The 22,968-nt window shown below is 41.7% G+C and overlaps 1 protein-coding gene across 4 annotated transcripts in view; it reads right to left on the reverse strand.

Annotated features, from left to right (window-relative positions):
- nr4a3 (nuclear receptor subfamily 4, group A, member 3) overlaps window positions 1–22,968 on the reverse strand; it is a 72,698-nt gene that overhangs the window by 17,398 nt on the left and 32,332 nt on the right. For all 4 annotated transcript variants that reach the window (XM_028817404.2, XM_028817405.2, XM_051935950.1 and 1 more), the window contains 2 exons: window positions 16,444–16,643; window positions 5,535–5,713 (listed from right to left, as the gene is read on the reverse strand). In XM_028817404.2, the coding sequence (XP_028673237.1) occupies window positions 5,535–5,713; window positions 16,444–16,643 (379 nt within the window). The remainder of the gene's footprint in view (window positions 1–5,534; window positions 5,714–16,443; window positions 16,644–22,968) is intronic.

A 22,968-nucleotide genomic window follows, 5' to 3' on the forward strand; every position in this document is an offset into this window, starting at 1 on the left:
AATAATCTATATCAGTCATTCCAAGACTAACACTGCTACATAACACTTTGCAGACAATTTATTGAGCCTTTAATAGTTAGTACTGTATTATCACCAAGTACTTCACAACACATTCTCACAAGGTTTGGTTTATATAGTGCCATTCACCCTAATTCTCCCCTTTATACTCTGCTATTTAGACCTTAATAGAACAATGTATGTTTATTCTTCTGTGGTGGGCTGGCGCCCTGCCCGGGGTTTGTTTCCTGCCTTGCGCCTTGTGTTGGCTGGGATTGGCTCCAGCAGACCCCCATGACCCTGTAGTTAGGCTATAGCGGGTTGGATAATGGATGGATGGATGAATGGATGGATGGACGGATGTTTATTCTTACCAGCCTGATCACTGTAGTTAAATGCCTCTAACTTTCTTCTACATTTATAACTCCAGACAATTAGACAGGGTACGAGATGAGAACAGGTAGGTGAGAAAGTTACACATTTATTCATTATGTATTATAGATAATATGCCCAAAATAATAAGCAAAGTAACGTGAGTGTGACAAAAAAACACAACCTAAGCAGCGGTCCATATCACCGAGATCCTCACATGGAGATCCAACTCCAATGCCTGAGTTAAAAAGGCTCAACAGCGGCTCTGTTATTTAAGGACACTAAAGGAGACCAGCTTGGCTGCGGAGCTGCTCACGTCATTTTATTGCTGTTGTGTTGAGAGTGTTTTGACATACTGTATTATAGCGTGGTATGCCAACTGCACAGCAGCAGACAGGAGGTCATTAATACAGTTCAAAAGATTATTGGACTTCCTCTGGCCTCACTGGAGGATATATACTGTATACAAAACTTGCTGCCTCCGCAGAGCTAGCAATATCTGGAGGGATACAACTCACCCCTGCCATCACCGTTTTTCCTTGCTACCATCAGGTAGGCCCTACAGAACCCTAAAGGCTCTCACTAAAAGGCTCAAAAACAGTTATATTTCCTAGAGCCATCACCAAACTGAACTCCAGTTCAGCTCAGAATTGTATGTCTTGTATATTTTAGAGTAATGTGTTCAACTTAATATCTTGTGTAAATTTATTCTGGTGTAAACTGCGATGAATTTTGGATAACTAGACATTCTAGCGACTGCACTGCAAATTTCGTTTTGCAAGAAATGTGCAATGACAATAAAGGTATTCATTCATTCATTCATATGCTTACTACAAGGTAGCTGTCTGTATTACTGTCCTGATTAGTCTCTAATCTTACATGGTCCACCATGGCTCTTGACCCTGCATGATGTCTTCATGGAGCAGCAGAAATAGCCTCTCCTCAGGATAGAAAATGGCAGAGACAGCATGACTCTCCACGTGAATAAAACAGATTTTTTCTTTTCTCTCAGCCCTTAATTTAAGTCCAATCTTGTCATCCCTGGCATTACTCTTGCACTTAGTGGGGGTGTGTAATTCCTAATGACTTCGCTTAAACAGATTCAGCCCACCCCAGGTCTAGCCCTTGCTTCGTTTCTATCATGCATTTTCTCCAGTTTCAAAGGATGCAAATGTTTATTCAGACAAATGAAAAAGAAAGGATATACAATACAGGTAATTAAATCATAGCCTGCCTTCTCAGACCTGATTCTCTTTTAGAGGCATAAATGTTCTTGTCCCTTCCAGTCCAGGAAACTTCATAGAATGTGAAGTGTTCCTGTACACCTGGTCCACTCTTTATCCTCCCCACTGGTCACAGATGGCCAGAGCACAGCACTTGTCTTACCTGATTTAGTAAGTTGTAAATGTCCTCTGAGCAGGGATTGACTTATTATTTTAAAATTAGATATTGTTAGACTTAAAAAAAACTATAGGCTGGATATTATTATCTATTATAATAACATCATAAAATGCTTTCCAAAACATTTGGACCATTTTTGCCTTATAAAGCACCTCTCGCAATGATCACATTTGTGATGTGAATTTCCCCTTGGGATTAATAAAGTATCTATCTATCTATCTATCTATCTATCTATCTATCTATCTATCTATCTATCTATCTATCTATCTATCTATCTATCTATCTATCTATCTATCTATCTATCTATCTATCTATCTATCTATCTATCTATCTAAGACCTAAACCATGCAAGCTAGTGACTTTGGCTGTTCACAGCAAGTCTGTGACAAAGTGTATTTCATCCTGATCAATACAATTTTGTGTATGTAGCACCTTTATGAAAGGTGTCTCCCACACAAAACTGATTTTGCTTCACAGATTTTGTTTTACAGTAAGCCCTAATATAAATGCATTATAATACAACCTATAAATTTTTTGCTTTATATAAGGTATCTACAGTATTACTGTCATGCCTTTCCAAACAAAACTCCTTTGAACAACGTAACATCATTCCCCAACAATGCCATCTAATGTTTTATATTGCACTATTAGACAGAGAGTTCACAAAGCAGTTTACCAAAAAATGATATTTGATTTATAAAGACCCTTTCTGAGTCAGTGCCTTAACAAAGCAGTGCTGAATTTCAAGTTGCCATTGTAAGGCACTGGAGAGTTATTTTATGTTCTATGCAAGTAAGAATTTCACTGTAGCCTGTAGAACTGTCAAAAACGACTCTATAAACTATAAAACCATATGCAACAGTACATGACAAAAGAGTGAAAACAGAGCAGGAAAGGAGCATAAAGTATGGCTGGTTAGAAATAAAAGCTCTGTGGCAGAACATCTGCTCGCGCTCTCTCTCTCTGTCGCTCTCGCTCTATAGTTTATCTCCTTTTAAATTATTGCTTCAGGGTCAAATAATAAGACATCTCCTGATATGAAATAGGCAGAACAGCGGCAGCAGAGATGCTTCGTGCTCATAGCAGATGAACAGCTGGACCTCAGCCCTGGCTGGTGCAAAGAAGGCAGAGAAACAGGCAATCTGCCTATGAATATTCAACAGCTTCCCCAGCAAAATCCCTGCAAGATGTAATTATCCAAACATAACAAGACAGGGAAGTTGTAACAGACACTCAAGATGATACTGTAGAAGCCCTAGAGAAACCAGTTTGGGCGGGGGTGCTCCACACCCCTCCTCCACAGACTCCACTCAGTTCAGCTGTGCTGCTGATGATTGGTTTTTCTATGCATACATGTACAATCAGTGGCCACATTATTAGGGGCACCTCTCTCGTACTGATCAGTACCCCTTATTGATTCCTGCACAGACTGAATTCTTTGAGATATGTATTCAACAATGTGTCAGGAGCATTCTTCTTGAGTTTTATTTTTCTTTCAGATTTTTTTTTACCTACACATTCATAATGTGAACCTCCTGTTCCACCTAATCCCAACGGTACTTTATTGGATTGAGATCTGTGGACTGTGCAGGCCATTAACTGAAGTCACTGTCATGTCCATAGAATCAGCTTGAGATAATGAGTGTTTAATGACATGGCACATTATCCTGCTTTGAATATCCTTTTGAGAAAGGGTAGACTTTGGACATAATGGATTCACATGTTCAACAGCAATGCTTAGCTATGCAATGTCATTCAAATGGTGCCCAGTAGTTATTAAGACATTTAGTATGTGTCTCAAAAACATTTCCCACACCATTACACTCTACCACCTTGCTATATCGCTGACATAAGGCAGGATGGATCAATGGATTCGTGCCGTATATGCCAAATTCGGCCTCTACTATCTTCACATCACATTAATGGAAACTCGTCGGACCAGGCGACATTTTTGCATTCAGATTTTTCTGATCACACATCTTCTGCAGCCTCATCTTCCTGTTCTGTTTGATAGGTGTGGGCCCTGATATGGTCTTCTGCTACTATAACCTATCCTTCTCAAGGCCTAATGCATTTGGAGATGCCCTTCACACACTACTGTTGTAAAGAGCTGTTACTGGAGTATTTGTGACTCTCCCATTAGCCTAAACAAGTCTGGTTATTATCCTGTGACCTCCCTCATTACATTTACTTATTTGGCTGATACCTTTATCCAAGGCAACTTACAACATTTATGATAAAGTTGGTTACATTTTTTTTTGGTGTTCCAACTGGTGAACAGGCAGGTCAAGTGACTTGCTCATTGTCACACAGTGCCAGTGGTGGGATTTGAACTCATAACCTCAGGGTTTAAAGTCCAAAGCCTTACCCACTACACCCATTAATAAGGAGATGCCCACACTGTTGATTATTGGATATTTTTTTTCCCCATACAGCCTAGAGACTATAGTGTGTGAGGAGTAGCTTTTTGTGAGGTCTAGCACCGTCAATCATACCATGGTCAAAGTCAATGAGAACACACATCTTTTGCCCCTTCTAATGTTTGGTGGAACAAGAATTAAATCTTTTAACACAGTCTATTTGCTGTATAGAAAGAGTATCAGTCGCATGATTGGAGGAGCAGATTTTTTATAATATCTCTTTTATATTATCTCACTCTTTATGCAGATTTCAGTTAACTTAAAATGTTGCTGCAAGAATTAATACACAAACCATAAAGCATGAATATATAACTCCAGTTGGGGGCGGCACGGTGGCGCAGTGGGTAGCGCTGCTGCCTCGCAGTTGGGAGATCTGGGGACCTGGGTTTGATTCCCGGGTCCTCCCTGCGTGGAGTTTGCATGTTCTCCCCGTGTCTGCGTGGGTTTCCTCCGGGCGCTCCGGTTTCCTCCCACATTCCAAAGACATGCAGGTTAGGTGGATTGGTGATTCTAAATTGGCCCTAGTGTGTGCTTGGTGTGTGGGTGTGTTTGTGTGTGTCCTGCGGTGGGTTGGCACCCTGCCCAGGATTGTTTCCTGCCTTGTGCCCTGTGTTGGCTGGGATTGGCTCCAGCAGACCCCCGTGACCCTGTGTTCGGATTCAGCGGGTTGGAAAATGGATGGATGGATATAACTCCAGTTCTCAGTTCCTTACACTGGCCCACTGTTAAGCTTAGGGCTGATTTCAAAATTCTCCATTTAACATACAAAGCATTAAATGGCCACAACCTTACTTACTGATCCAAGCTTATCATTACTTGCAAAACAAAGCACACATTGAGATCTCCATAACATTCCAAGGATTAATAAAACAAAAATGGGAAGTCAAGGTTTTAGTTACAGGGCCCTGAAGCCGTGGAATGATCTGCTTGCTAATATAAGAGATGCCCCTTCAGTCTCCGCTTTTAAATATCAGCTGAAGACTCACTACTTTAGGCTAGCATACCCTGACTAGAGCTGCTGATTAGCTGTACATTCTGCATCTCTGTTTGTCAGTTATTTGTACAAAAATACAATGTTTATAAACCATTACTAGCCCTCCTCTGTTTTGTTTCTCTCCTCTGTATCTTGATGTTGCACCATATACATATACACACACACACACACACACACACACACACACACACACATATATATATATATATATATATATATATATATATATATATATATATATATATACATATATATATATATATATATATACATATATATATATATATTCAGTCCAACTATACATGAAAAGAAAAGCTCTGGATGAAGCAGACGGGTCATGGGTGACTCACCTGTTAACATCACCAGTGCAGCCAGGCACGCAAAGGCAGAGATGTCCAAGTTAAGGCTTTGAAAGTTTGATGAAAAGTCTTTAATTGATTCCAGCCACTCCCCAAAACCTCGAAGGCACTGAGATCTGTGCAGCACAAGTCCATTACAGAATACAAATTTGTCTTCTGCAAGGATGGATCTGTAGAGGAAGAGAAGGAAAGCAATACATGAATAAGGGCGAAAAAAAGAAAACCATACCTGCTGAAAGAAACGGGGCACTAATCAGTCAATCAATCACTCATTTATTCATTTTACTACCTGTTTAATTCTGTTCAGGTTAACAAAGAGCTGAGCCCCACATGAGCAGCACTACAAGGAAATACCTATCCCTGGATGCCAATCAGAAGTTAATCAAACAGTTTATAATTTATGGAGAGCATTACATAATCAACAACTACAAAAAGGAATATTATCATTCACATTTCTGAAGATCTAGTGGTCTGTTTAACTTTTGTTTTAGACCTTCGGAGCAGCACGATTTTTTAATTATTGAATAAAAGCTAATGTGTCAAAGTGATGGGGCATTTTGGGACAGGGGCCCAATGGAGCATTTGTGGGCCACAAGGAATGAGACGGCTTTAATCCAAGTGCCAATGGGTAGGCTGGGAATGAAGGCGGGAGCTCTCCAGTTTGCAACTATTATACCATACAATGAAGTGAACTCCAGCTTCCCCAATTGGTGTTTTTACACCTTAAGAGGAAATTTGGATTGGCAATATTCAGGATGGATGTAGAACAACAGCAGCTCTGTGAAACATTATGGTAATAAGGTTACAAATCAATGGTGCCTACACCAGCATTTATAACAGCAGTTTGGAAAGCTGCACAACGTAGAACAGTGGTGAGAACACAACAGAAGTGAGAATAAAAGAAAGGGTATAATGCATTTTTAACAACATAACATGCTTCTTCTCTGGTGCATAGCCAGAAACAACTCTGGATATTGTGCCCAGTACATTGCAGAGCCCACTCACATAGCACACCTGCACTCACACAAAGTCATGTTAGAATAACCAATTAACACACATCAGGAGAACAAGCGAACCTGAAGGAAAACTCACTCTGACACAGGGGAAACGTACAAACCTTACATGGTCCGGGGCTGGACCTGGAATCTGAACTCAGGACGCTGGATCAATAAGATACCACTACACCACCATGCACCCTGTATCTTTTATACCGTATGTCAAAAATAATTAAGTGTATAACTAATAACTTTCCTAAGTTCAGATGCAGCAGCACACATCCATCACGGAGAGAAAGGTGAACATGCATAGTTGTGTATGTATGTGTATTTACATAATGTCAACATATAGACATGCATGCTCCAAACCAAATATTAACCAATTATTATCAAACACATCTACTCCAGTTCAAGTTTTCAGCAACACTGGATGCAAGGCCATCACAGGGCCTTTACACTGTCAGATCAGAGTTACCAGTCAACCCAACAATCTCCTCTATGGGAGAAAATCTCTTGCAGACAGGGAGAACATGTGTGCTTCATTCACAGAGTGCCTGTCTGAGGATTTGAACCCAGGATTCCAAAGCTGTGAGGCAGCAGCACTAACCACTTTGAATCCAAATGTAAAATTGTCAGAAAATCAAGCTCACTCTTCAAAATATCACATCATTAGATAAATCACTAGTTCACTTTCACACAAAGCACCATCACAGAAGAATTCAGTGTAAGGTATAGCATTGCATTCGGAAACCCACATAACACAGGGTCATGGTGGGGTTGAAGCCTTTGCAAGGGTCAATGAGTGTAAGGCAGTATTGAACCCTGGGTTGGACACCGGCCCATTGTGAGGTCTATTCGCACACATATGCACATGTCTTCGGAATTTGTGTGGAAAAAAACAGAGTTCTGAGAGAAAATCCTGGGTCTATGAGTTGGGGTCTATGAGGTCACGGTGCTAATCAGTCCTTATTTTACATAGCATCTTACATAGTGTAAGTGTCATCAGGGATCGTCTGGTGTCCCGATCAGGTCAAGTACTGACCACTTGCCAGGAAGGCAGGAAAGAAGTATGCAGAGATCAAAGGCATTTCCATAGCCTATACTGCCCAGATATACTAGAAGGCAGCATTCTTGTCTCATTGTCCCTACTTTTCAAACCAAACGCATGATGGTAAATGAAGTCCCGTGCTACAGTCCAGTGGTACACTATGCCTACCACTAGGGGGAACTACAGGGAGGAACCTTCTCTGTCTTCTAAATACTTCCGGTGGACCTGGAAATGCTTCCATTGGGCTATGCCCCGGGACCGGTTGTATTCCTGATATAGGGAACTTCCCTGCCACATCTGGGTGAGTCAGAGCTGGGAGGAAGGAAGGCAACACTCGCTGGAGGGAGGTGGACAATGGGAAAAGAGAGACTGAAGAGCAAGTTTTACTCTGTGTTGGCTGTGTTAATTGTCCTCTTAAGAGTTGTGTTTCGTGTTAAATGCTTAATGGAAGGGTTTCCCACAATAAAAATCCTTTTATTGAACAAGAGAGGTGTTGGGTCTTGTGTGTCCAGTACTCTCCACAATAACAAATGGCATCACAAGATGCTGTAAGAACAAAGAATAATACAACCCAAGACATCATTAGGAAATAAGGTAAACTACAGATAATTTAATATACCCTATTAGTCACATTTTTATTTTATAAAATGCGTTTCAAGATAAATACCATCCATCACAAGGCACTTTACAAAATAAAGAAGCATTTGCAAACAGGCTGCATTTTGGGTTTGTGTGGCATGGACAAATCAGATTATTTAGGTATTTTTAGCTTTTTTTCTCACAGCCCACTTATTTAAAAATTAAATCAAGAAAAATATATACAATTTAGAACACCTCAGTTTTCCCAATTTTTCTTCAAATATAATTATTTGAATGCAATGAATGAACTAGAATGATGAAAAGGCAGGTTACAAATTTCAGATGTTCTGCATTAATTAAAGTAAATTAAGCCTTGCAAATTGAAGCAAACAATTTGCACAGGTGTCCCATTTTCTGTTGATTACTTAAAAACCCTCTGTCTTAAAGCAGAGTTGGAACAGACTGTGTTACTAAACTCTCTGAAGTACTACTTGAACAACATTCCAGTGATAATGGCAAGAAAATGTCAATTAACAAATCAAATGTGGCAGAGCAGTATTACCCTTAGAAGTGTAGGCTTTTCATTTAGAGAAATTGCAAGGAAAAGTGTCAGTGGGTACAGTGGTGTCCTACACAATTCAAAGGCAATCGGAAACTGAAAGAAACTTTGATAGGAAAAGATCTGGCAGACCCAAAGTCACAAGCCAATCACAAGACAAGTTTCTGTAGGTCACCAGCTTGTGCGATAGGTGCCTCACAGAACAACAGCTTCAAGCACAGCTTAACAGCAGTGGAAAAGAGCAAGTCTCAGTTTGTACTATGAAGAGGAGACTTTGTGCTGCTGGTTTGACAAGGCAAATGGCAGCAAAAAAGTAATTCCTTAAAGGACATAATAGGGCCTTGAAGTACTGGCTGTGGATTACTGCAATATGCAATTAAAAAAAAAAACTAAAAAATAATAACAGCCCCTTGAGGATATGTTTTTGCTTAGACATCCAGCTGTTTTTAAAAATGTGTAAGACATTCTGGGACTAACCTGCTGGTGATAAGAATTAGTGGATGCCATGGCCTCATAAACACACCTGTTATAGAGTACTGTGATGCCAGCTGAGTACTTGCCGGTCCCTCATCTCCTATGCAGAAAATGCTGCTGTGCCATCCAGCTCCCCTATCTGGAAAATGCTTCCCTCTAGGTGAGAATTTCACGGCCAGTCAGTATTGGATGATAAGTGCCTGAGAGTTATCTCAGTAACCAAATCAATTTCTCTCATAATCTCCTTTCTAACAAGTGGCCATAATGCCCAGAGCCAGGATAAAACAAGTAGGGACAAATATTAAATGCTAATTCTTGTGCTCTGTGGCTGTCCTTGGGGCAAATAGCTAGCATGTGGTTTATTAATGTTTGCTAATGGAGTTATGAGATGGGTCACCTCCCTAGGAGGCAAACAGAGCATTAGGCTTTGGAGTGTCGAGTGCTATGGAGTGTGGGGGGTGAGGTATGGCGATGTCAAAGAGTCTACATTTGAAAGCAGAACATCTCTGGAAGGCTGGCTTAGAATGTGAACTCCAATTTTAGCCAAAACAAATTCACAGGCAAAAGACAATAAATTCTGGCAGACGCCATGTCTCCTAAAGATTATTTTATGTTTTAAAGAAACACCTTCGAATAGCAGCTGTACTACAAATACATATTACTGTATGTGTCAACTCAAATGGCAAAATTAGTACAATTCAGCTAAATATAAGACATTGGTGGGGGTCCGCCCAACTGTCTGTTCTGTGAATAGAAATTACATAGAAATTGAAATTGTATTATACATATATAAAAGACTAAACTGTCGTCATTCAACATTCATCACAAGCTTCTTATTTTTTAGCCTCTGTAAATATTGTTAGCCTTGTGCAGGAAAGGCTACCACGTTTAAAGGGATGACAAGGAGAGGAAATGTAAACAAGCAGAAAGTTGAAACCAAAAATTAGTCCTAACGAAAATCAATAATCAAATCTAAAGAATGAAAATAGTAGTAAAAGAAATCAAAGCAAAAGACAGAATGAGGAAATCCTACTAACACAACTAACACATGCACAAAGATAGATTTTTGTTTGATATCTGCAACATTGTGACATTTGACATAGTGGTGCATTGATGGCTTTAACCATGCAACAGAACAAGCTGGTGGCCAGGAAACAACAAAATGGCAATGAAAACGCTGCAAAACAATTTCTGGCAACTGATAACAATTTATACGATAAAAATAAAAGCAGAAGTCTGATTAAAGATAAACCTAACTGGGAAATAACCATTAATAAAAAAAGGATAAATGAAACATTTCAAATCATAACAAATATGACCATATTTCATCATAATGCCCCATTATGATTCATTCACAAAAAATGGAAGTAGGCCTAAAAAAACAACCCACACAAAAGACCAGGTCTATCCTTAATTCAGGTCTGGAACCATGGATTAGGCTGCTCCCTAGGCAGCCTAACCCCTACTCAAAAGGCAGGCCCAGAAATTGGACTGAGGCTGTCAGAAGTTTACAAAAATGGAATAAAAGGATATCCAAATAACTAAACAAAGTAATTTATAATCTAAGAAAGTGTTAGTCAAAAAAGATCAGAAAAGTCAGGAAAGGAAAAATGGGCTAAAATGGGTTTTGTTTAGACAAATCTTAGAGTGTGTGTGTGTCTGTGTGTTCACCCTGCTATGTTCTGGTGTCCTGTCCAGAATTTGTTCCTGTCTCACACCCTATGCTACCTGGAATAGGCACCAGCAACACAATGACCCTGGTATGGGTTAAGTGAGTTAGGAAATGAAATTACATGACATGAAAGAACCTTAGGTTCCTCCAATTTGTATCCCAATACATAACTTGTTTGCCATTGCTTGGCAAGTGCAATTACTCAGCTGTTACCTGGAGCAGTTTAGTTAGCCATTATATAAGAATGTGTTCATGTGATCCGTGGCTAAAGCCATTAGTGTTTTTGTTAAAGCCTTAGAATTTCTTTCTGGATTATGGTACTTTTTTCTATTTCTGTTTTTGATTGTAAGATTCATGCCTGTCCTTGTCAATTTCCATACCTCCACACCAATGAGCTATACAGTTCTAACTACTCAATGGGAAGAAGATCATTAAGCTTTGCAGGAGAACAAGCATTCTGCGTATGAGGCCAGTAATGGCCATGGCTGTCACAATGAAATAAGCAGCCAGTATTTTCCACACATCTTGGCAGCCTAAGCAATTAACCATGGATAGGGTACCATTTCATTTCTATCTCCATACTAGAAATAAAATGCCACGTCCAGAGGATACCAAACCAATACTACCACTGCCACTGCCGCTGCTTTAGTATAAGTATATTTTAAAAATGCACGTCTCAAGTTCTAAAGCAATCACCTGGTTTACCTGTAGAGTTGTTACACTCTATTCTGTCTCTTAATATTTTTTGTAGTGATTTTTAATTCTTTATTTGCCATATACAATTTCTTGTATTAGGAATTTGTCCTTTTTTAGCAATTGCACGTTAAGGGCCTTCCTCAAGGGCCCAACAGAGTAGCATTCCTTCTGTCACTGCCAGGATTCAAACCAGCAACCTGTGAGTAACCAGCCCAGATCCTTTAGCCAGAGAGCCATCATTCTGCAACCTTGTGATAGATCTGCTCCCATCCCATGACCGTAATACAGTTTTAATAGTAGTAGATTGTTTTTCTAAATCAGCCCACTTCATATCGCCCAAGAAGTTGTCTTCCGGTCAAGAGTTGCCACGTGCTTTTCTTAACAAAATTGTTCATCTGCATGGCTTTCCCTCATCCAGTGTTTTACATCGAGGACCCCAATTTATTTTTTGCTTTTCACCATTTTTTTATAAGAAGAGGGGTTATGGTGTTAATTCGACGTCTCATTATCATCCTGAGGCAAATGGGCAAACAGAAAAGGTCGACCTTACCTCAGTGAAATTTCTTAGATGCACTGCCAATTCTAGAAATACGTTACCAATTTCAGAATTTGCCTGTAATGTCCTGATTAATTCCTCTTTGAAAATGTCAGTGTTTGAATGTTAGTATGGATTTACATGCCTGTTGTTAGATGTGCCTCAAGTTTCATCATCTGTATCTAGTATGACAAAGTATCACACAGGTCTTTATGCAGTGTGGCGACTAGCAAGGGAGAATCTGACAAAGGTCGAAACCTCTGCAAAATGGATCAAGGACCACAAACATAAGCCATCCTCAGAATACTGAGTTGGATATGTGGCACTGTTTCAGGGAGGCACACAAAGTTCCAGTCCAAAAATTTATCCAGTCTTTCGTCTAAACTCAAAATTCTAAGCAGAACCATTACTCTAAAAACTAAAAAACAAAGAATTGAAACCAGTGAGTGTTAAGTAAAGTACACACTAACAAAGAGGATTTGTTTTTATTAATGTCTGCAAACTTCGATAGCTAGAAAGTGCATGGTGCTGACCTCATTTATCAACCTGAACCAAGTACTCCCAGTCTTCCCTGAGAGGCAATTATAAGAATAATAAACAAACATTACGACTCCCATAAAAACAATAATTGCATCACGGAAAATTGACACCAAATTTTAACATTTGGAAATACACTACAGATAAATGCATAAAATTTAGAACCTGTAACAGGAGGAAATCAGAACTGAGAGACACAACAAAGAGGTCTGAAAAATGTAAAATAACTGCTGATCATAACAGGGCAGAATGTGAGGTTTGTGATGTGAGACATCTGCCTGAGGGTTCCATTTCATAAATTAGCATTACAGTTTTTTTGACCTTATTCAGTTTTGATGAGGGAAAGGCCAGACACATACAAAGTTGCTCTTCAGTGTAAGATACATTCCACATTTCATGTATCTGACTGAAGCATTTCGTTCAGTTCATTCACCAGTTCAGGTGGATGGTTCTAAAGAATTTGATATCCAATAATTTTTGGATTTTAGACATCGTGGTTCTCATGTGTAATACTTTGCCTAATAGCATGGCTATAGTTCAGAAGACCACTCTTAGGTACATTTGGGCCTGTTCATTCACCTCATTTGTTGACAATATTTTCATACTTGTGTCTCTCCCATACCCAGTGGGCACGTCTGGAGGCCATGCCAAGGCAAGTTTCTATGTTATTATTTGGTTTTGTTTTAAGTTTTTTTTCCTACATTTTTCAAAACTTTATTTTGGACTTTATATGTGCAATTATATAATGTTTTGGATTGATAAATTAATTTCTGGTGTTTATTTTTAATTTTGAACATTTTTAAAAGAGTGGAAAATGTTTTTTTCTGATTGCATTTTGTTTTTTCATGGGCACTGCCATTGTGAAGGTTCTATGTATACTGCTATTAGCGTGGCTACCACAACAGAATGACCAGAGGTTGCAACCTGTGGTGTCATTATGCCTACAATATAAAGGTCAGTACCACACACTACCTAGTTATCCAAGACTGCGGATAAAAACTTGTTTTTGTGTGCTTTGCTTCATATTTGACCTTAACTAGTAGACCTCTAAGCTTTGTTTTGAAATTCATATAACATTTGGGAGGGCGGCATGGTGGTGCTGTGGGTAGCGCTGCTGCCTCGCAGTTAGGAGACCCGGGTTTGCTTCCCAGGTCCTCCCTGTGTGGAGTTTGCATGTTGTCCCTGTGTCTGTGTGGGTTTCCTCCGGGTGCTCCGGTTTCCTCTGACAGTCCAAAGACATGTAGGTTAGGTGCACTGGCAATCCGAAATTGTCCCTAGTGTGTGCTTGGTGTGTGTGTGTGCCCTGTGGTGGGCTGGCACCCTGCCTGGGGTTTATTTCCTGCCTTGCACCCTGTGTTGGCTGGGATTGGCTCCAGCAGACCCCTGTGACCCTGTGTTAGGATATAGCAAGTTGGATAATGGATGGATAACATTTGGGTTTTGTTGAAAGATAAGACTAATTTTGGCTTTAGACTTAAGCTTGGCATAATGGCTTTGCCTCTTTTCCTGGTTACTTCATAAAAATTCACTTGCCTTTTCCATCAGTTATAATGTGTACATTTTGAGCATGTAACATACCGCAGACTGACATGCTGGCTGAATTCTAGCACACATTTCCAAAGAGAAAAAAAAATAAAAGCTCAGAATACAACATACTGCAATTTGGCTACAAGGTCAGAACTGCATTTTGTGTCCATACATTGACTCATTTTATATATACAGTATAACACATTATATATATAGAGTTGAAATAATGTATGAAATATGATACTATATAAATAAAATTATTATTATTATTATTATTATAGGCCAAGTCATAAGGCAGTCTTATGTTGTGTGTATATACGTGTATACATTTTAGGGGATTGTGCTTGTGCAACGAAATTTCTTTGCAATGACATGCATTTAAAATCAGAAAACAATAATCTGCCTTTCAGAATTTTGAACTTGAATAGATGGCCGCCCCATAACACTCTTACATTTGAGTTAAACGGCCCAAAGCTCTGAAGTGTGCATGACTTATGTGTATTTTTGAGTCTGCAGATGCCATACACAATGCAAATGGATGTTTCTATTTGTGTGCATTGTTGGCACAACATGTGCAGGGAATGTGAGCAAATCTGTGCAGACACAAAAATTAGGAGGTGTCTGTGCAGTTGTCCAGACTGATGTCAAAATCGGGTTATTTTGTTTGCAGCTTTGTATATGTGGAAATTATAAACTGACTGCTAAGCCCCTTCCAGTTATTTTAATATGAAGGGCTGTGAGGTTAATTGCACATCAAATACAATAAGGAAGCCACTTAAATGTTTAGTATCAATCAATTGATCTTTACATTATATAACTTCATTCACTAGAGTTCACTATCACAATGTGCTTTACAAAGAAAACAGAGCACATATCAAAGTAACAAAATAAAAAAGACTGTTCAATACATGAAAAATTACAGGGAAATAAACTTACAGGAGTCTACACAAGAATGGATGAAAAGAAATGTGATGAATGGTCTTAGATGACAATACAACAGGATCAGGGTCCATGCAGTCGATGGCAAAAGATTTGAATTGGAGGATACAGCTACAGGTATAGCTGATTAAAATGTGAGAGAGAAGAGGTGAGTTTAATGTGAACTACACAAACAGACAATAGCGGGCATAAACAGATATCAAGAGCTCACTAGTAGCTGAATGTGTTTCTTTGCACTTAGTTCAGTTATGGTAAAGGTGTTTGTTTAAATGGCTGGCTGTATGAGAAACATCCTTATTTACAAGTACACTCAAAAGCCATCAAAATAGATGGTTTGTTATATATTTTATTATTATTATTATTATTATTATTATTATTATTACTAGTAGTAGTATGTTTTTTATCTTTTTTGTGGAAATTAATATTTTTTGTAAGGTAGCAGTATATTGCGTTGCATTGAATGTATGAATTGCACTATACATCATTTTTTCTTATTATCATTATTATTATTATTATTACTATGGTAAATAGCTTTCAAAACCTGTTCTGCACATCATATATACTATACATTTTTCATTCTAGAGTGTGTCAGATGTGTGACTGTCTAATTAACACCATGGCCCACAATCAAGAAATCCACCCGTCTTTAAGCTGCTTTTCAGGTCTGGTAGGAATTCTCATAAAAATGACAGGGCCAGACCTTTGGTGAAAGCAGCTGAGCACATTGGTGATGCTGAACTCTTGGCTTTGCTCCACTTGACTGCAGGAGTGCTTGCTGCTGCTCTGACTTGCACCGCCCAAGTCAGGAAGGGGAAAGGCGCCCTGGCAGAAGACAATCGTTCTCAACAGGCTTTTATTTCCTTGTGCTGTAGTCTGGGGCTGTCCCATTTGCAGAGGGGCTGCAAGCAAATCTGCATGCTTAATCAGTTCTCAGTAATACAAAAAAAAAAAAACAAACAGGTTCTGTGCCAGCATACCCTCCCTAGAAATGAGCAGCTTAATGCATAAATGGGGCCAAAGTGAAGTTATACATACTGTATATAACTATGTATTTTAGCTAAAAAACACATTCATACACATTTTGAGCAATAACATATGCTACCCTCCGTCAGCTTGCCCATCAGGCTCTCAGGAAGAGTATTATATAAAAATAAATTGCTGCTGCTGTTGTAAGCAGACTCGTTTGAAAAAAGAAGATACATTGCAAAAGAAATGCTCATTCTTTTCATCACCAGATGCGCAATGCTTTTCTCTACCATAGGAAACAACACAGTGCATCTTAACATTGACAAGACATTGGTGAGCGGAGTGCACAGAGCAGCCTGAGCACAAGACCTACCTATTAGCAAGCCTCAGCACAAACAGGTCCAGAAAAACGGATTCAATGAGGAGGGTCTGGTCTTCCTTGGGCAGCTCATTAAAGCCAGGGATTTTATCTGCCCAGGCCCGGGTGGCATCCATGGAGACCGTAAGAAGGCTGTAAAACTGCTGTAAGTGCTGGGAGTCTGAAGCGGCCGTTGGCTGGTCAGTAGCACAAAACTGCAAAGAAAATGGAGACATGTTTAAATATGTGCAGGAAAAGTGTGGAGACGCTGTCCAGGGTTCTGGAATTTATCACATACATAAAGCAGGCAGTAAGACAAAGCTATCTGAGAATGAAATATGTGCTCTCTATATCTTAACAATTTGAATGTATGTTTCCTCCCCAGTGATCAATGCATCTGTGCCCCTGTCAGTCTTTTTCTGTCTGATCAACAGCTTGCACCGTATTTTTAACTTTTTTCTTAGTTTTTGTAAACGTTTAGGATTTATGCTTATCTTAATTTGTTTGTCATCTCACTGGCAATATGTCCACACCAGAATGCTGTACTACACCTTCAATGGGAAGCAGATTATTGACTTTTGTGGCAAATCAGGCCTTTTCCATGGAGGCCAATAGTGCCCACAGTTAACAGACTGACAAATAGCTAGTACGCTCCATATTTTAAATGATATTTCAAATGATATTATCTCACTGAATTTACAATGAATCAATCAAGCACAATTTAAGACAAGCTGGTGTATTACAGATATAACGTATAGAAGAGGACTGACAGGCAAAGATTTGGCAGAGACAAGAGGGAAACAAAAATGTCACAAGTCAAATCAATCCACACTGATGGTCTGTGAGCTTCCATTCGTCAGCTTGGGCTGTCACTTGAGGGTACCATCATGATATCTAAGAATGTATTAAAATACTTACTTTCATACATAGCCCTTCCAATAACACTTCTGCTTTTAATAACGTATTCAGAAATCACTGCTTAACACTGATGGTCACTTCGATATTACATTGACATTGATGGGACAGGTGTGCAGTGCTTAGCACTGATGTCTCATGGACTGAGTGTCCTGGGTTAGAATCTCACACCAGGTTGCTGTTTTGTTTGAGTTTTTCGTCTGATTTTCTTCCATCTTACAAAGATGTGTGTGTTGGTAAATTGCATTTTTCAAATATCCCTATTTTTGTGGGTACACTCTTAAAATTATAGGTGGCAATGTGGTTTTTCAGAATGATGCCATAGGGGAGCTATTTTCATTCCCAAAAGAACCATCCATGGGGAGGCTCCAGAAAGAATTGATAGTAACAGATTTGTGAAATACCAAGAGGTTCATGATTTTAAAAGGTCTCTTGCTGCATACAATACCACAAGCTAAGTTTAGGTGTTCTTGATCTGTTAGTAACCTGCTAGGTAGCCTACTAGACACATATTAGCCCCCCCCCCCCCCCCCCCCCCCCCCCCCACAAAATGCTTTATCAAGCACTGGTTCTACAAAGAACCACCCAGCCCAGTAAATTGCCATTTTTTAACCTTTGTTTTTGAGAGTACATATACATACTGTAAGTGGGCCCTGTGACAGAAGGACTTTCTGCCTTATGCCCAATGCTACCAGTTAAGACACTGACCTTCTATGACCCTGAGCCTGAATTTGATTAATTGGCTTTGAGAATGCAATTGAAAGTTATAAGTGTAATTATATGCTATGTGTATATATATATATATATATATATATATATATATATATATATATATATATATATATATATATATATATATATATATATATAGATATCCATCCATCCATCCATCCATTCTCTTCCGCTTATCCGAGGTCGGGTTGCGGGGGCAGCAGCTTGAGCAGAGATGCCCAGACTTCCCTCTCCCCGGCCACTTCTTCTAGCTCTTCCGGGGGAATCCCAAGGCGTTCCCAGGCCAGCCAAGAGACATAGTCCCTCCAGCGTGTCCTGGGTCTTCCCCGGGGCCTCCTCCCGGTTAGACGTGCCCGGAACACTTCACCAGGGAGGCGTCCAGGAGGCATCCTGATCAGATGCCCGAGCCACCTCATCTGCCTCCTTTCGATGCGGAGGAGCAGCGGCTCTATTCTGCGCCCCTCCCGGATGACTGAACTTCTCACCCTATCTTTAAGGGAAAGCCCAGACACCCTACGGAGGAAACTCATTTCAGCCGCTTGTATTCACGATCTTGTTCTTTCGGACACTACCCATTGCTCATGACCATAGGTGAGGGTAGGAACGTAGATCGACTGGTAAATTGAGAGCTTCGCCTTGCGGCTCAGCTCCTTTTTCACCATGACAGACCGATGCAGAGCCCGCATTACTGCGGATGCCGCACCAATCCGCCTGTCGATCTCACGCTCCATTTTTCCCTCACTTGTGAACAAGGTCCCGAGATACTTGAATTCCTCCACCTGGGGCAGGATCTCGCTACCAACCCTGAGAGGGCACTCCACCCTTTTCCGGCTGAGGACCATGGTCTCGGATTTGGAGGAGCTGATTCGAATCCCAGCCACTTCACACTCAGCTGCGAACCGATCCAGAGAGAGCTGAAGATCACGGCCTGATGAAGCAAATAGGACAACATCATCTGCAAAAAGCAGTGACCTAATCCTGAGTCCACCAAACCGGACCCCCTCAACACCCTGGCTTCACCTAGAAATTCTGTCCATAAAAGTTATGAACAGAATTGGTGACAAAGGGCAGCCCTGGCGGAGTCCAACTCTCACTGGAAACGGGTTCGACTTACTGCCGGCAATGCGGACCAAGCTCTGGCACCGATTGTACAGGGACCGAACAGCCCTTATTAGGGGGTCCGGTACCCCATACTCTCGGAGTACCCCCCACAGGATTCCCCGAGGGACATGGTTGAATGCCTTTTCCAAGTCCACAAAACACACGTAGACTGGTTGGGCGAACTCCCATGCACCCTCCAGGACTCTGCTAAGGGTGTAGAGCTGGTCCACTGTTCCGCGACCAGGACGAAAACCACACTGTTCCTCCTGAATCCGAGGCTCGACTATCCGATGGACCCTCCTCTCCAGAACCCCCGAATAGACTTTTCCAGGGAGGGTGAGGAGTGTGATCCCTCTGTAGTTGGAACACACCCTCCGGTCCCCTTTCTTAAAGAGGGGGACCACCACCCCAGTCTGCCAATCTAGAGGCACTGTCCCTGATGTCCATGCAATGTTGCAGAGGAGTGTCAACCAAGACACACCTACAACATCCAGAGCCTTGAGGAACTCCGGGCGTATCTCATCCACCCCCGGGGCACTGCCACCAAGGAGTTTTTTGACCACCTCGGTGACCTCAGTCCCAGAGATCGGGGAGCCCACCTCCGAGTCCCCAGGCTCTGCTTCCTCATTGGAAGGCATGTTAGTGGGATTGAGGAGGTCTTCGAAGTACTCCCCCCACCGACCCACAACGTCCTGAGTTGAGGTCAGCAGTGCACCATCACCACCATATACAGTGTTGACACTGCACTGCTTCCCCCACCTGAGACACCGGACAGTGGACCAGAATCTCCTCAAAGCCGTCCGAAAGTCGTTCTCCATGGCCTCCCCAAACTCCTCCCACGCCCGAGTTTTTGCCTCAGCAACCACCAAAGCCTCATTTCGCTTGGCCTGCCGGTACCTATCAGCTGCCTCCAGAGTCCCACAGGACAAAAAGGTCCAGTAGGACTCCTTCTTCAGCTTGACGGCATCCCTCACCGCCGGTGTCCACCAATGGATTCGGGGATTGCCGCCATGACAGGCACTGACCATCTTACGGCCACAGCTCTGGTCAGCCGCCTCAACAATAGAGGCACGGAACATGGCCCATTCGGACTCAATGTCCCCCACCTCCCTCGGGATGTGGTCGAAGTTCTGCCGGAGGTGGGAGTTGATTCTACTTCTGACAGGGGGCTCTGCCAGACGTTCCCAGCAGACCCTCATAACACATTTGGGCGTACCAGGCCTGACCAGCATCCTCCCCCACCATCGAAGCCAACTCACCACCAGGTGGTGATCAGTTGACAGCTCCGCCCCTCTCTTCACCCGAGTGTCCAACACATGTGGCCGCAAGTCCGACGACACAACCACAAAGTCGATCATCGAACTGAGGCCTAGGGTGTCCTGGTGCCAAGTGCACATATGAACACCCCTATGCTTGAACATGGTGTTCGTTATGGACAATTCTTGACGAGCACAGAAGTCCAATAACAAACCACTCGGGTTCAGATCGGGGGGGCCATTCCTCCCAATCACGCCCTTTCAGGTCTCACTGTCATTGCCCACGTGAGCATTGAAGTCTCCCAGCAGAACGAGGGAGTCCCTAGAAGGTATGCCCTCTAGTACCCCCTCCAGGGACTCCAAAAAGGGTGGGTATTCCAAACTGCTGTTCGGCGCATACGCGCAAACAACAGTTAGGACCCATCCCCCCACCCGAAGGCGGAGGAAGCCTACCCTCTCGTCCACCTGGGTAAACTCCAATGAACAGGCTCCAAGTCGGGGGACAATAAGTATACCCACACCCGCTCGGCGCCTCTCACCGGGGGCAACTCCAGAGCGGTAGAGAGTCCAGCCCCTCTCAAGGAGATTGGTTCTAGAGTCCAAGCTGAGCGTCGAGGTGAGTCCGACTATATCTAGCCGGAACCTCTCGACCTCGCGCACTAGCTCAGGCTCCTTCCCCTTCAGAGAGGTGACTTTCCACGTCCCAAGAGCCAGCTTCTGTAGCCGAGGATCGGACCGCCAAGGTCCCCGCCTTCGGCCACCACCCAACTCACACTGCACCCGACCTCTTTGGCCCCTCCCATAGGTGGTGAACCCATGGGAAGGGGGACCCACGTTGCCTCTTCGGGCTGTGCCCGGCTGAGCCCCATGGGTGCAGGCCTGGCCACCAGGCGCTCGCCATCGAGCCCCACCTCCAGGCCTGGCTCCAGAGGGGGGCCCCGGTGACCCACGTCCGGGCAAGGAAAAACGCCATCCAAAGTTTTCATTCATCATAGAAGGTTTGTTTAACCGCTCTTTGTCTCATCCCTCACCTAGGACCAGTTTGCCTTGGGTGGTCCTACCAGGGGCATAAAGCCCCGGACAACAGAGCTCCTAGGATCATTGGGACACGCAAACCCCTCCACCACGATAAGGTGGCGGTTAAAGGAGGAGTATACTGTATATATATATAAATGTATAACTATTATATAATTATTTTTGTTTTGATAAGTTTACCAGTAGAGAAAAGAGCAGTTGGCTTTTACTCCTCTCACAGTTGGTGAATGATTAACTAAGCGATTTCCCTCATTGACTAAAATGCTTAATATTTAGACATAAACACAACTAAATCTAATGCATTCACACACAAATGTAACATAACATGTTATTTCATTCTGCGTAATCCATTTCTAAGTTGTTGGAGCCTGAAGTCAATCCTGGCAACATTAGGTGCAAGGCAGGAGCTAATCCTGGACAGGGTACCAGTCCATCACAATGCCCACTGACACACACACCCACTGTGTCACCTTATGATCACCTCCCCACATTCCCATATATATATACCATATAAAAGAGAAGAAAGGGTAAAGATTAATCCAATGCTAGAAAAAAACAGAAAAGAAGGCCAGAAGCATTAGATTTCAACTGCATAAATTCATCATGTATCTACTGCACACATGCTCAGGTAGTATGGCCAAAATGGTGGGTAGCTAACGGTAAATGAGGGGCATGAAATCTGTTTGTTTTCGCAAAGGTTTTCTTCATGAGTTAATGAAGCCTTTCACATCCCATCATTATCAGAAACTTGTATAAAAATGACCAGGCCTAGTTGTCCATTATTCTGGCAAGAACAGCTACAAGGCAAGAACTTAATGAGTGAATGACGGATGATTATCAGGGCTTTTTTTGCAGTAGCTTCAGTAACAAAGAAGACATCACAATAAACTAAATATCCGCCTAGGGACAAAAAAAGTTCTATCTATCTATCTATCTATCTATCTATCTATCTATCTATCTATCTATCTATCTATCTATCTATCTATCTATCTATCTATCTATCTATCTATCTATCTATCTATCTATCTATCTATCTATCTATCTATCTATCTATCTATCTATTGTCACACACGTGCGAGTAGGAGGACGTTGTATGGACCAAGCAAAGGTAATTCCATGACAGGCCAGGGAGTGGTGGGGTGCACTAAACGTTCTCCTGTTATCTCTACAGACCAGCTGCAGGAAAACCTGTCTGATTCAGAGCTGATGACGTCGCTTCCAGTGCACAGATTAACGTCAGAAGAACATCACTTCGGGTTCTCCAACATCATTTCCGGTCTGATCCCTTAAAGCCGCCATCTTTGCAAACCCTCATCAGTTCTATCTATCTATCTATCTATCTATCTATCTATCTATCTATCTATCTATCTATCTATCTATCTATCTATCTATCTATCTATCTATCTATCTATCTATCTGTCTGTCTGTCTGTCTGTCTGTCTGTCTGTCTGTCTGTCTGTCTGTCTGTCTGTCTGTCTGTCTGTCAGTCAGTCAGTCAGTC

The sequence above is a fragment of the Erpetoichthys calabaricus genome, chromosome 13 (genome assembly GCF_900747795.2).
Source record: "Erpetoichthys calabaricus chromosome 13, fErpCal1.3, whole genome shotgun sequence".
NCBI classification, from domain to species: Eukaryota; Metazoa; Chordata; class Cladistia; order Polypteriformes; family Polypteridae; genus Erpetoichthys; species Erpetoichthys calabaricus.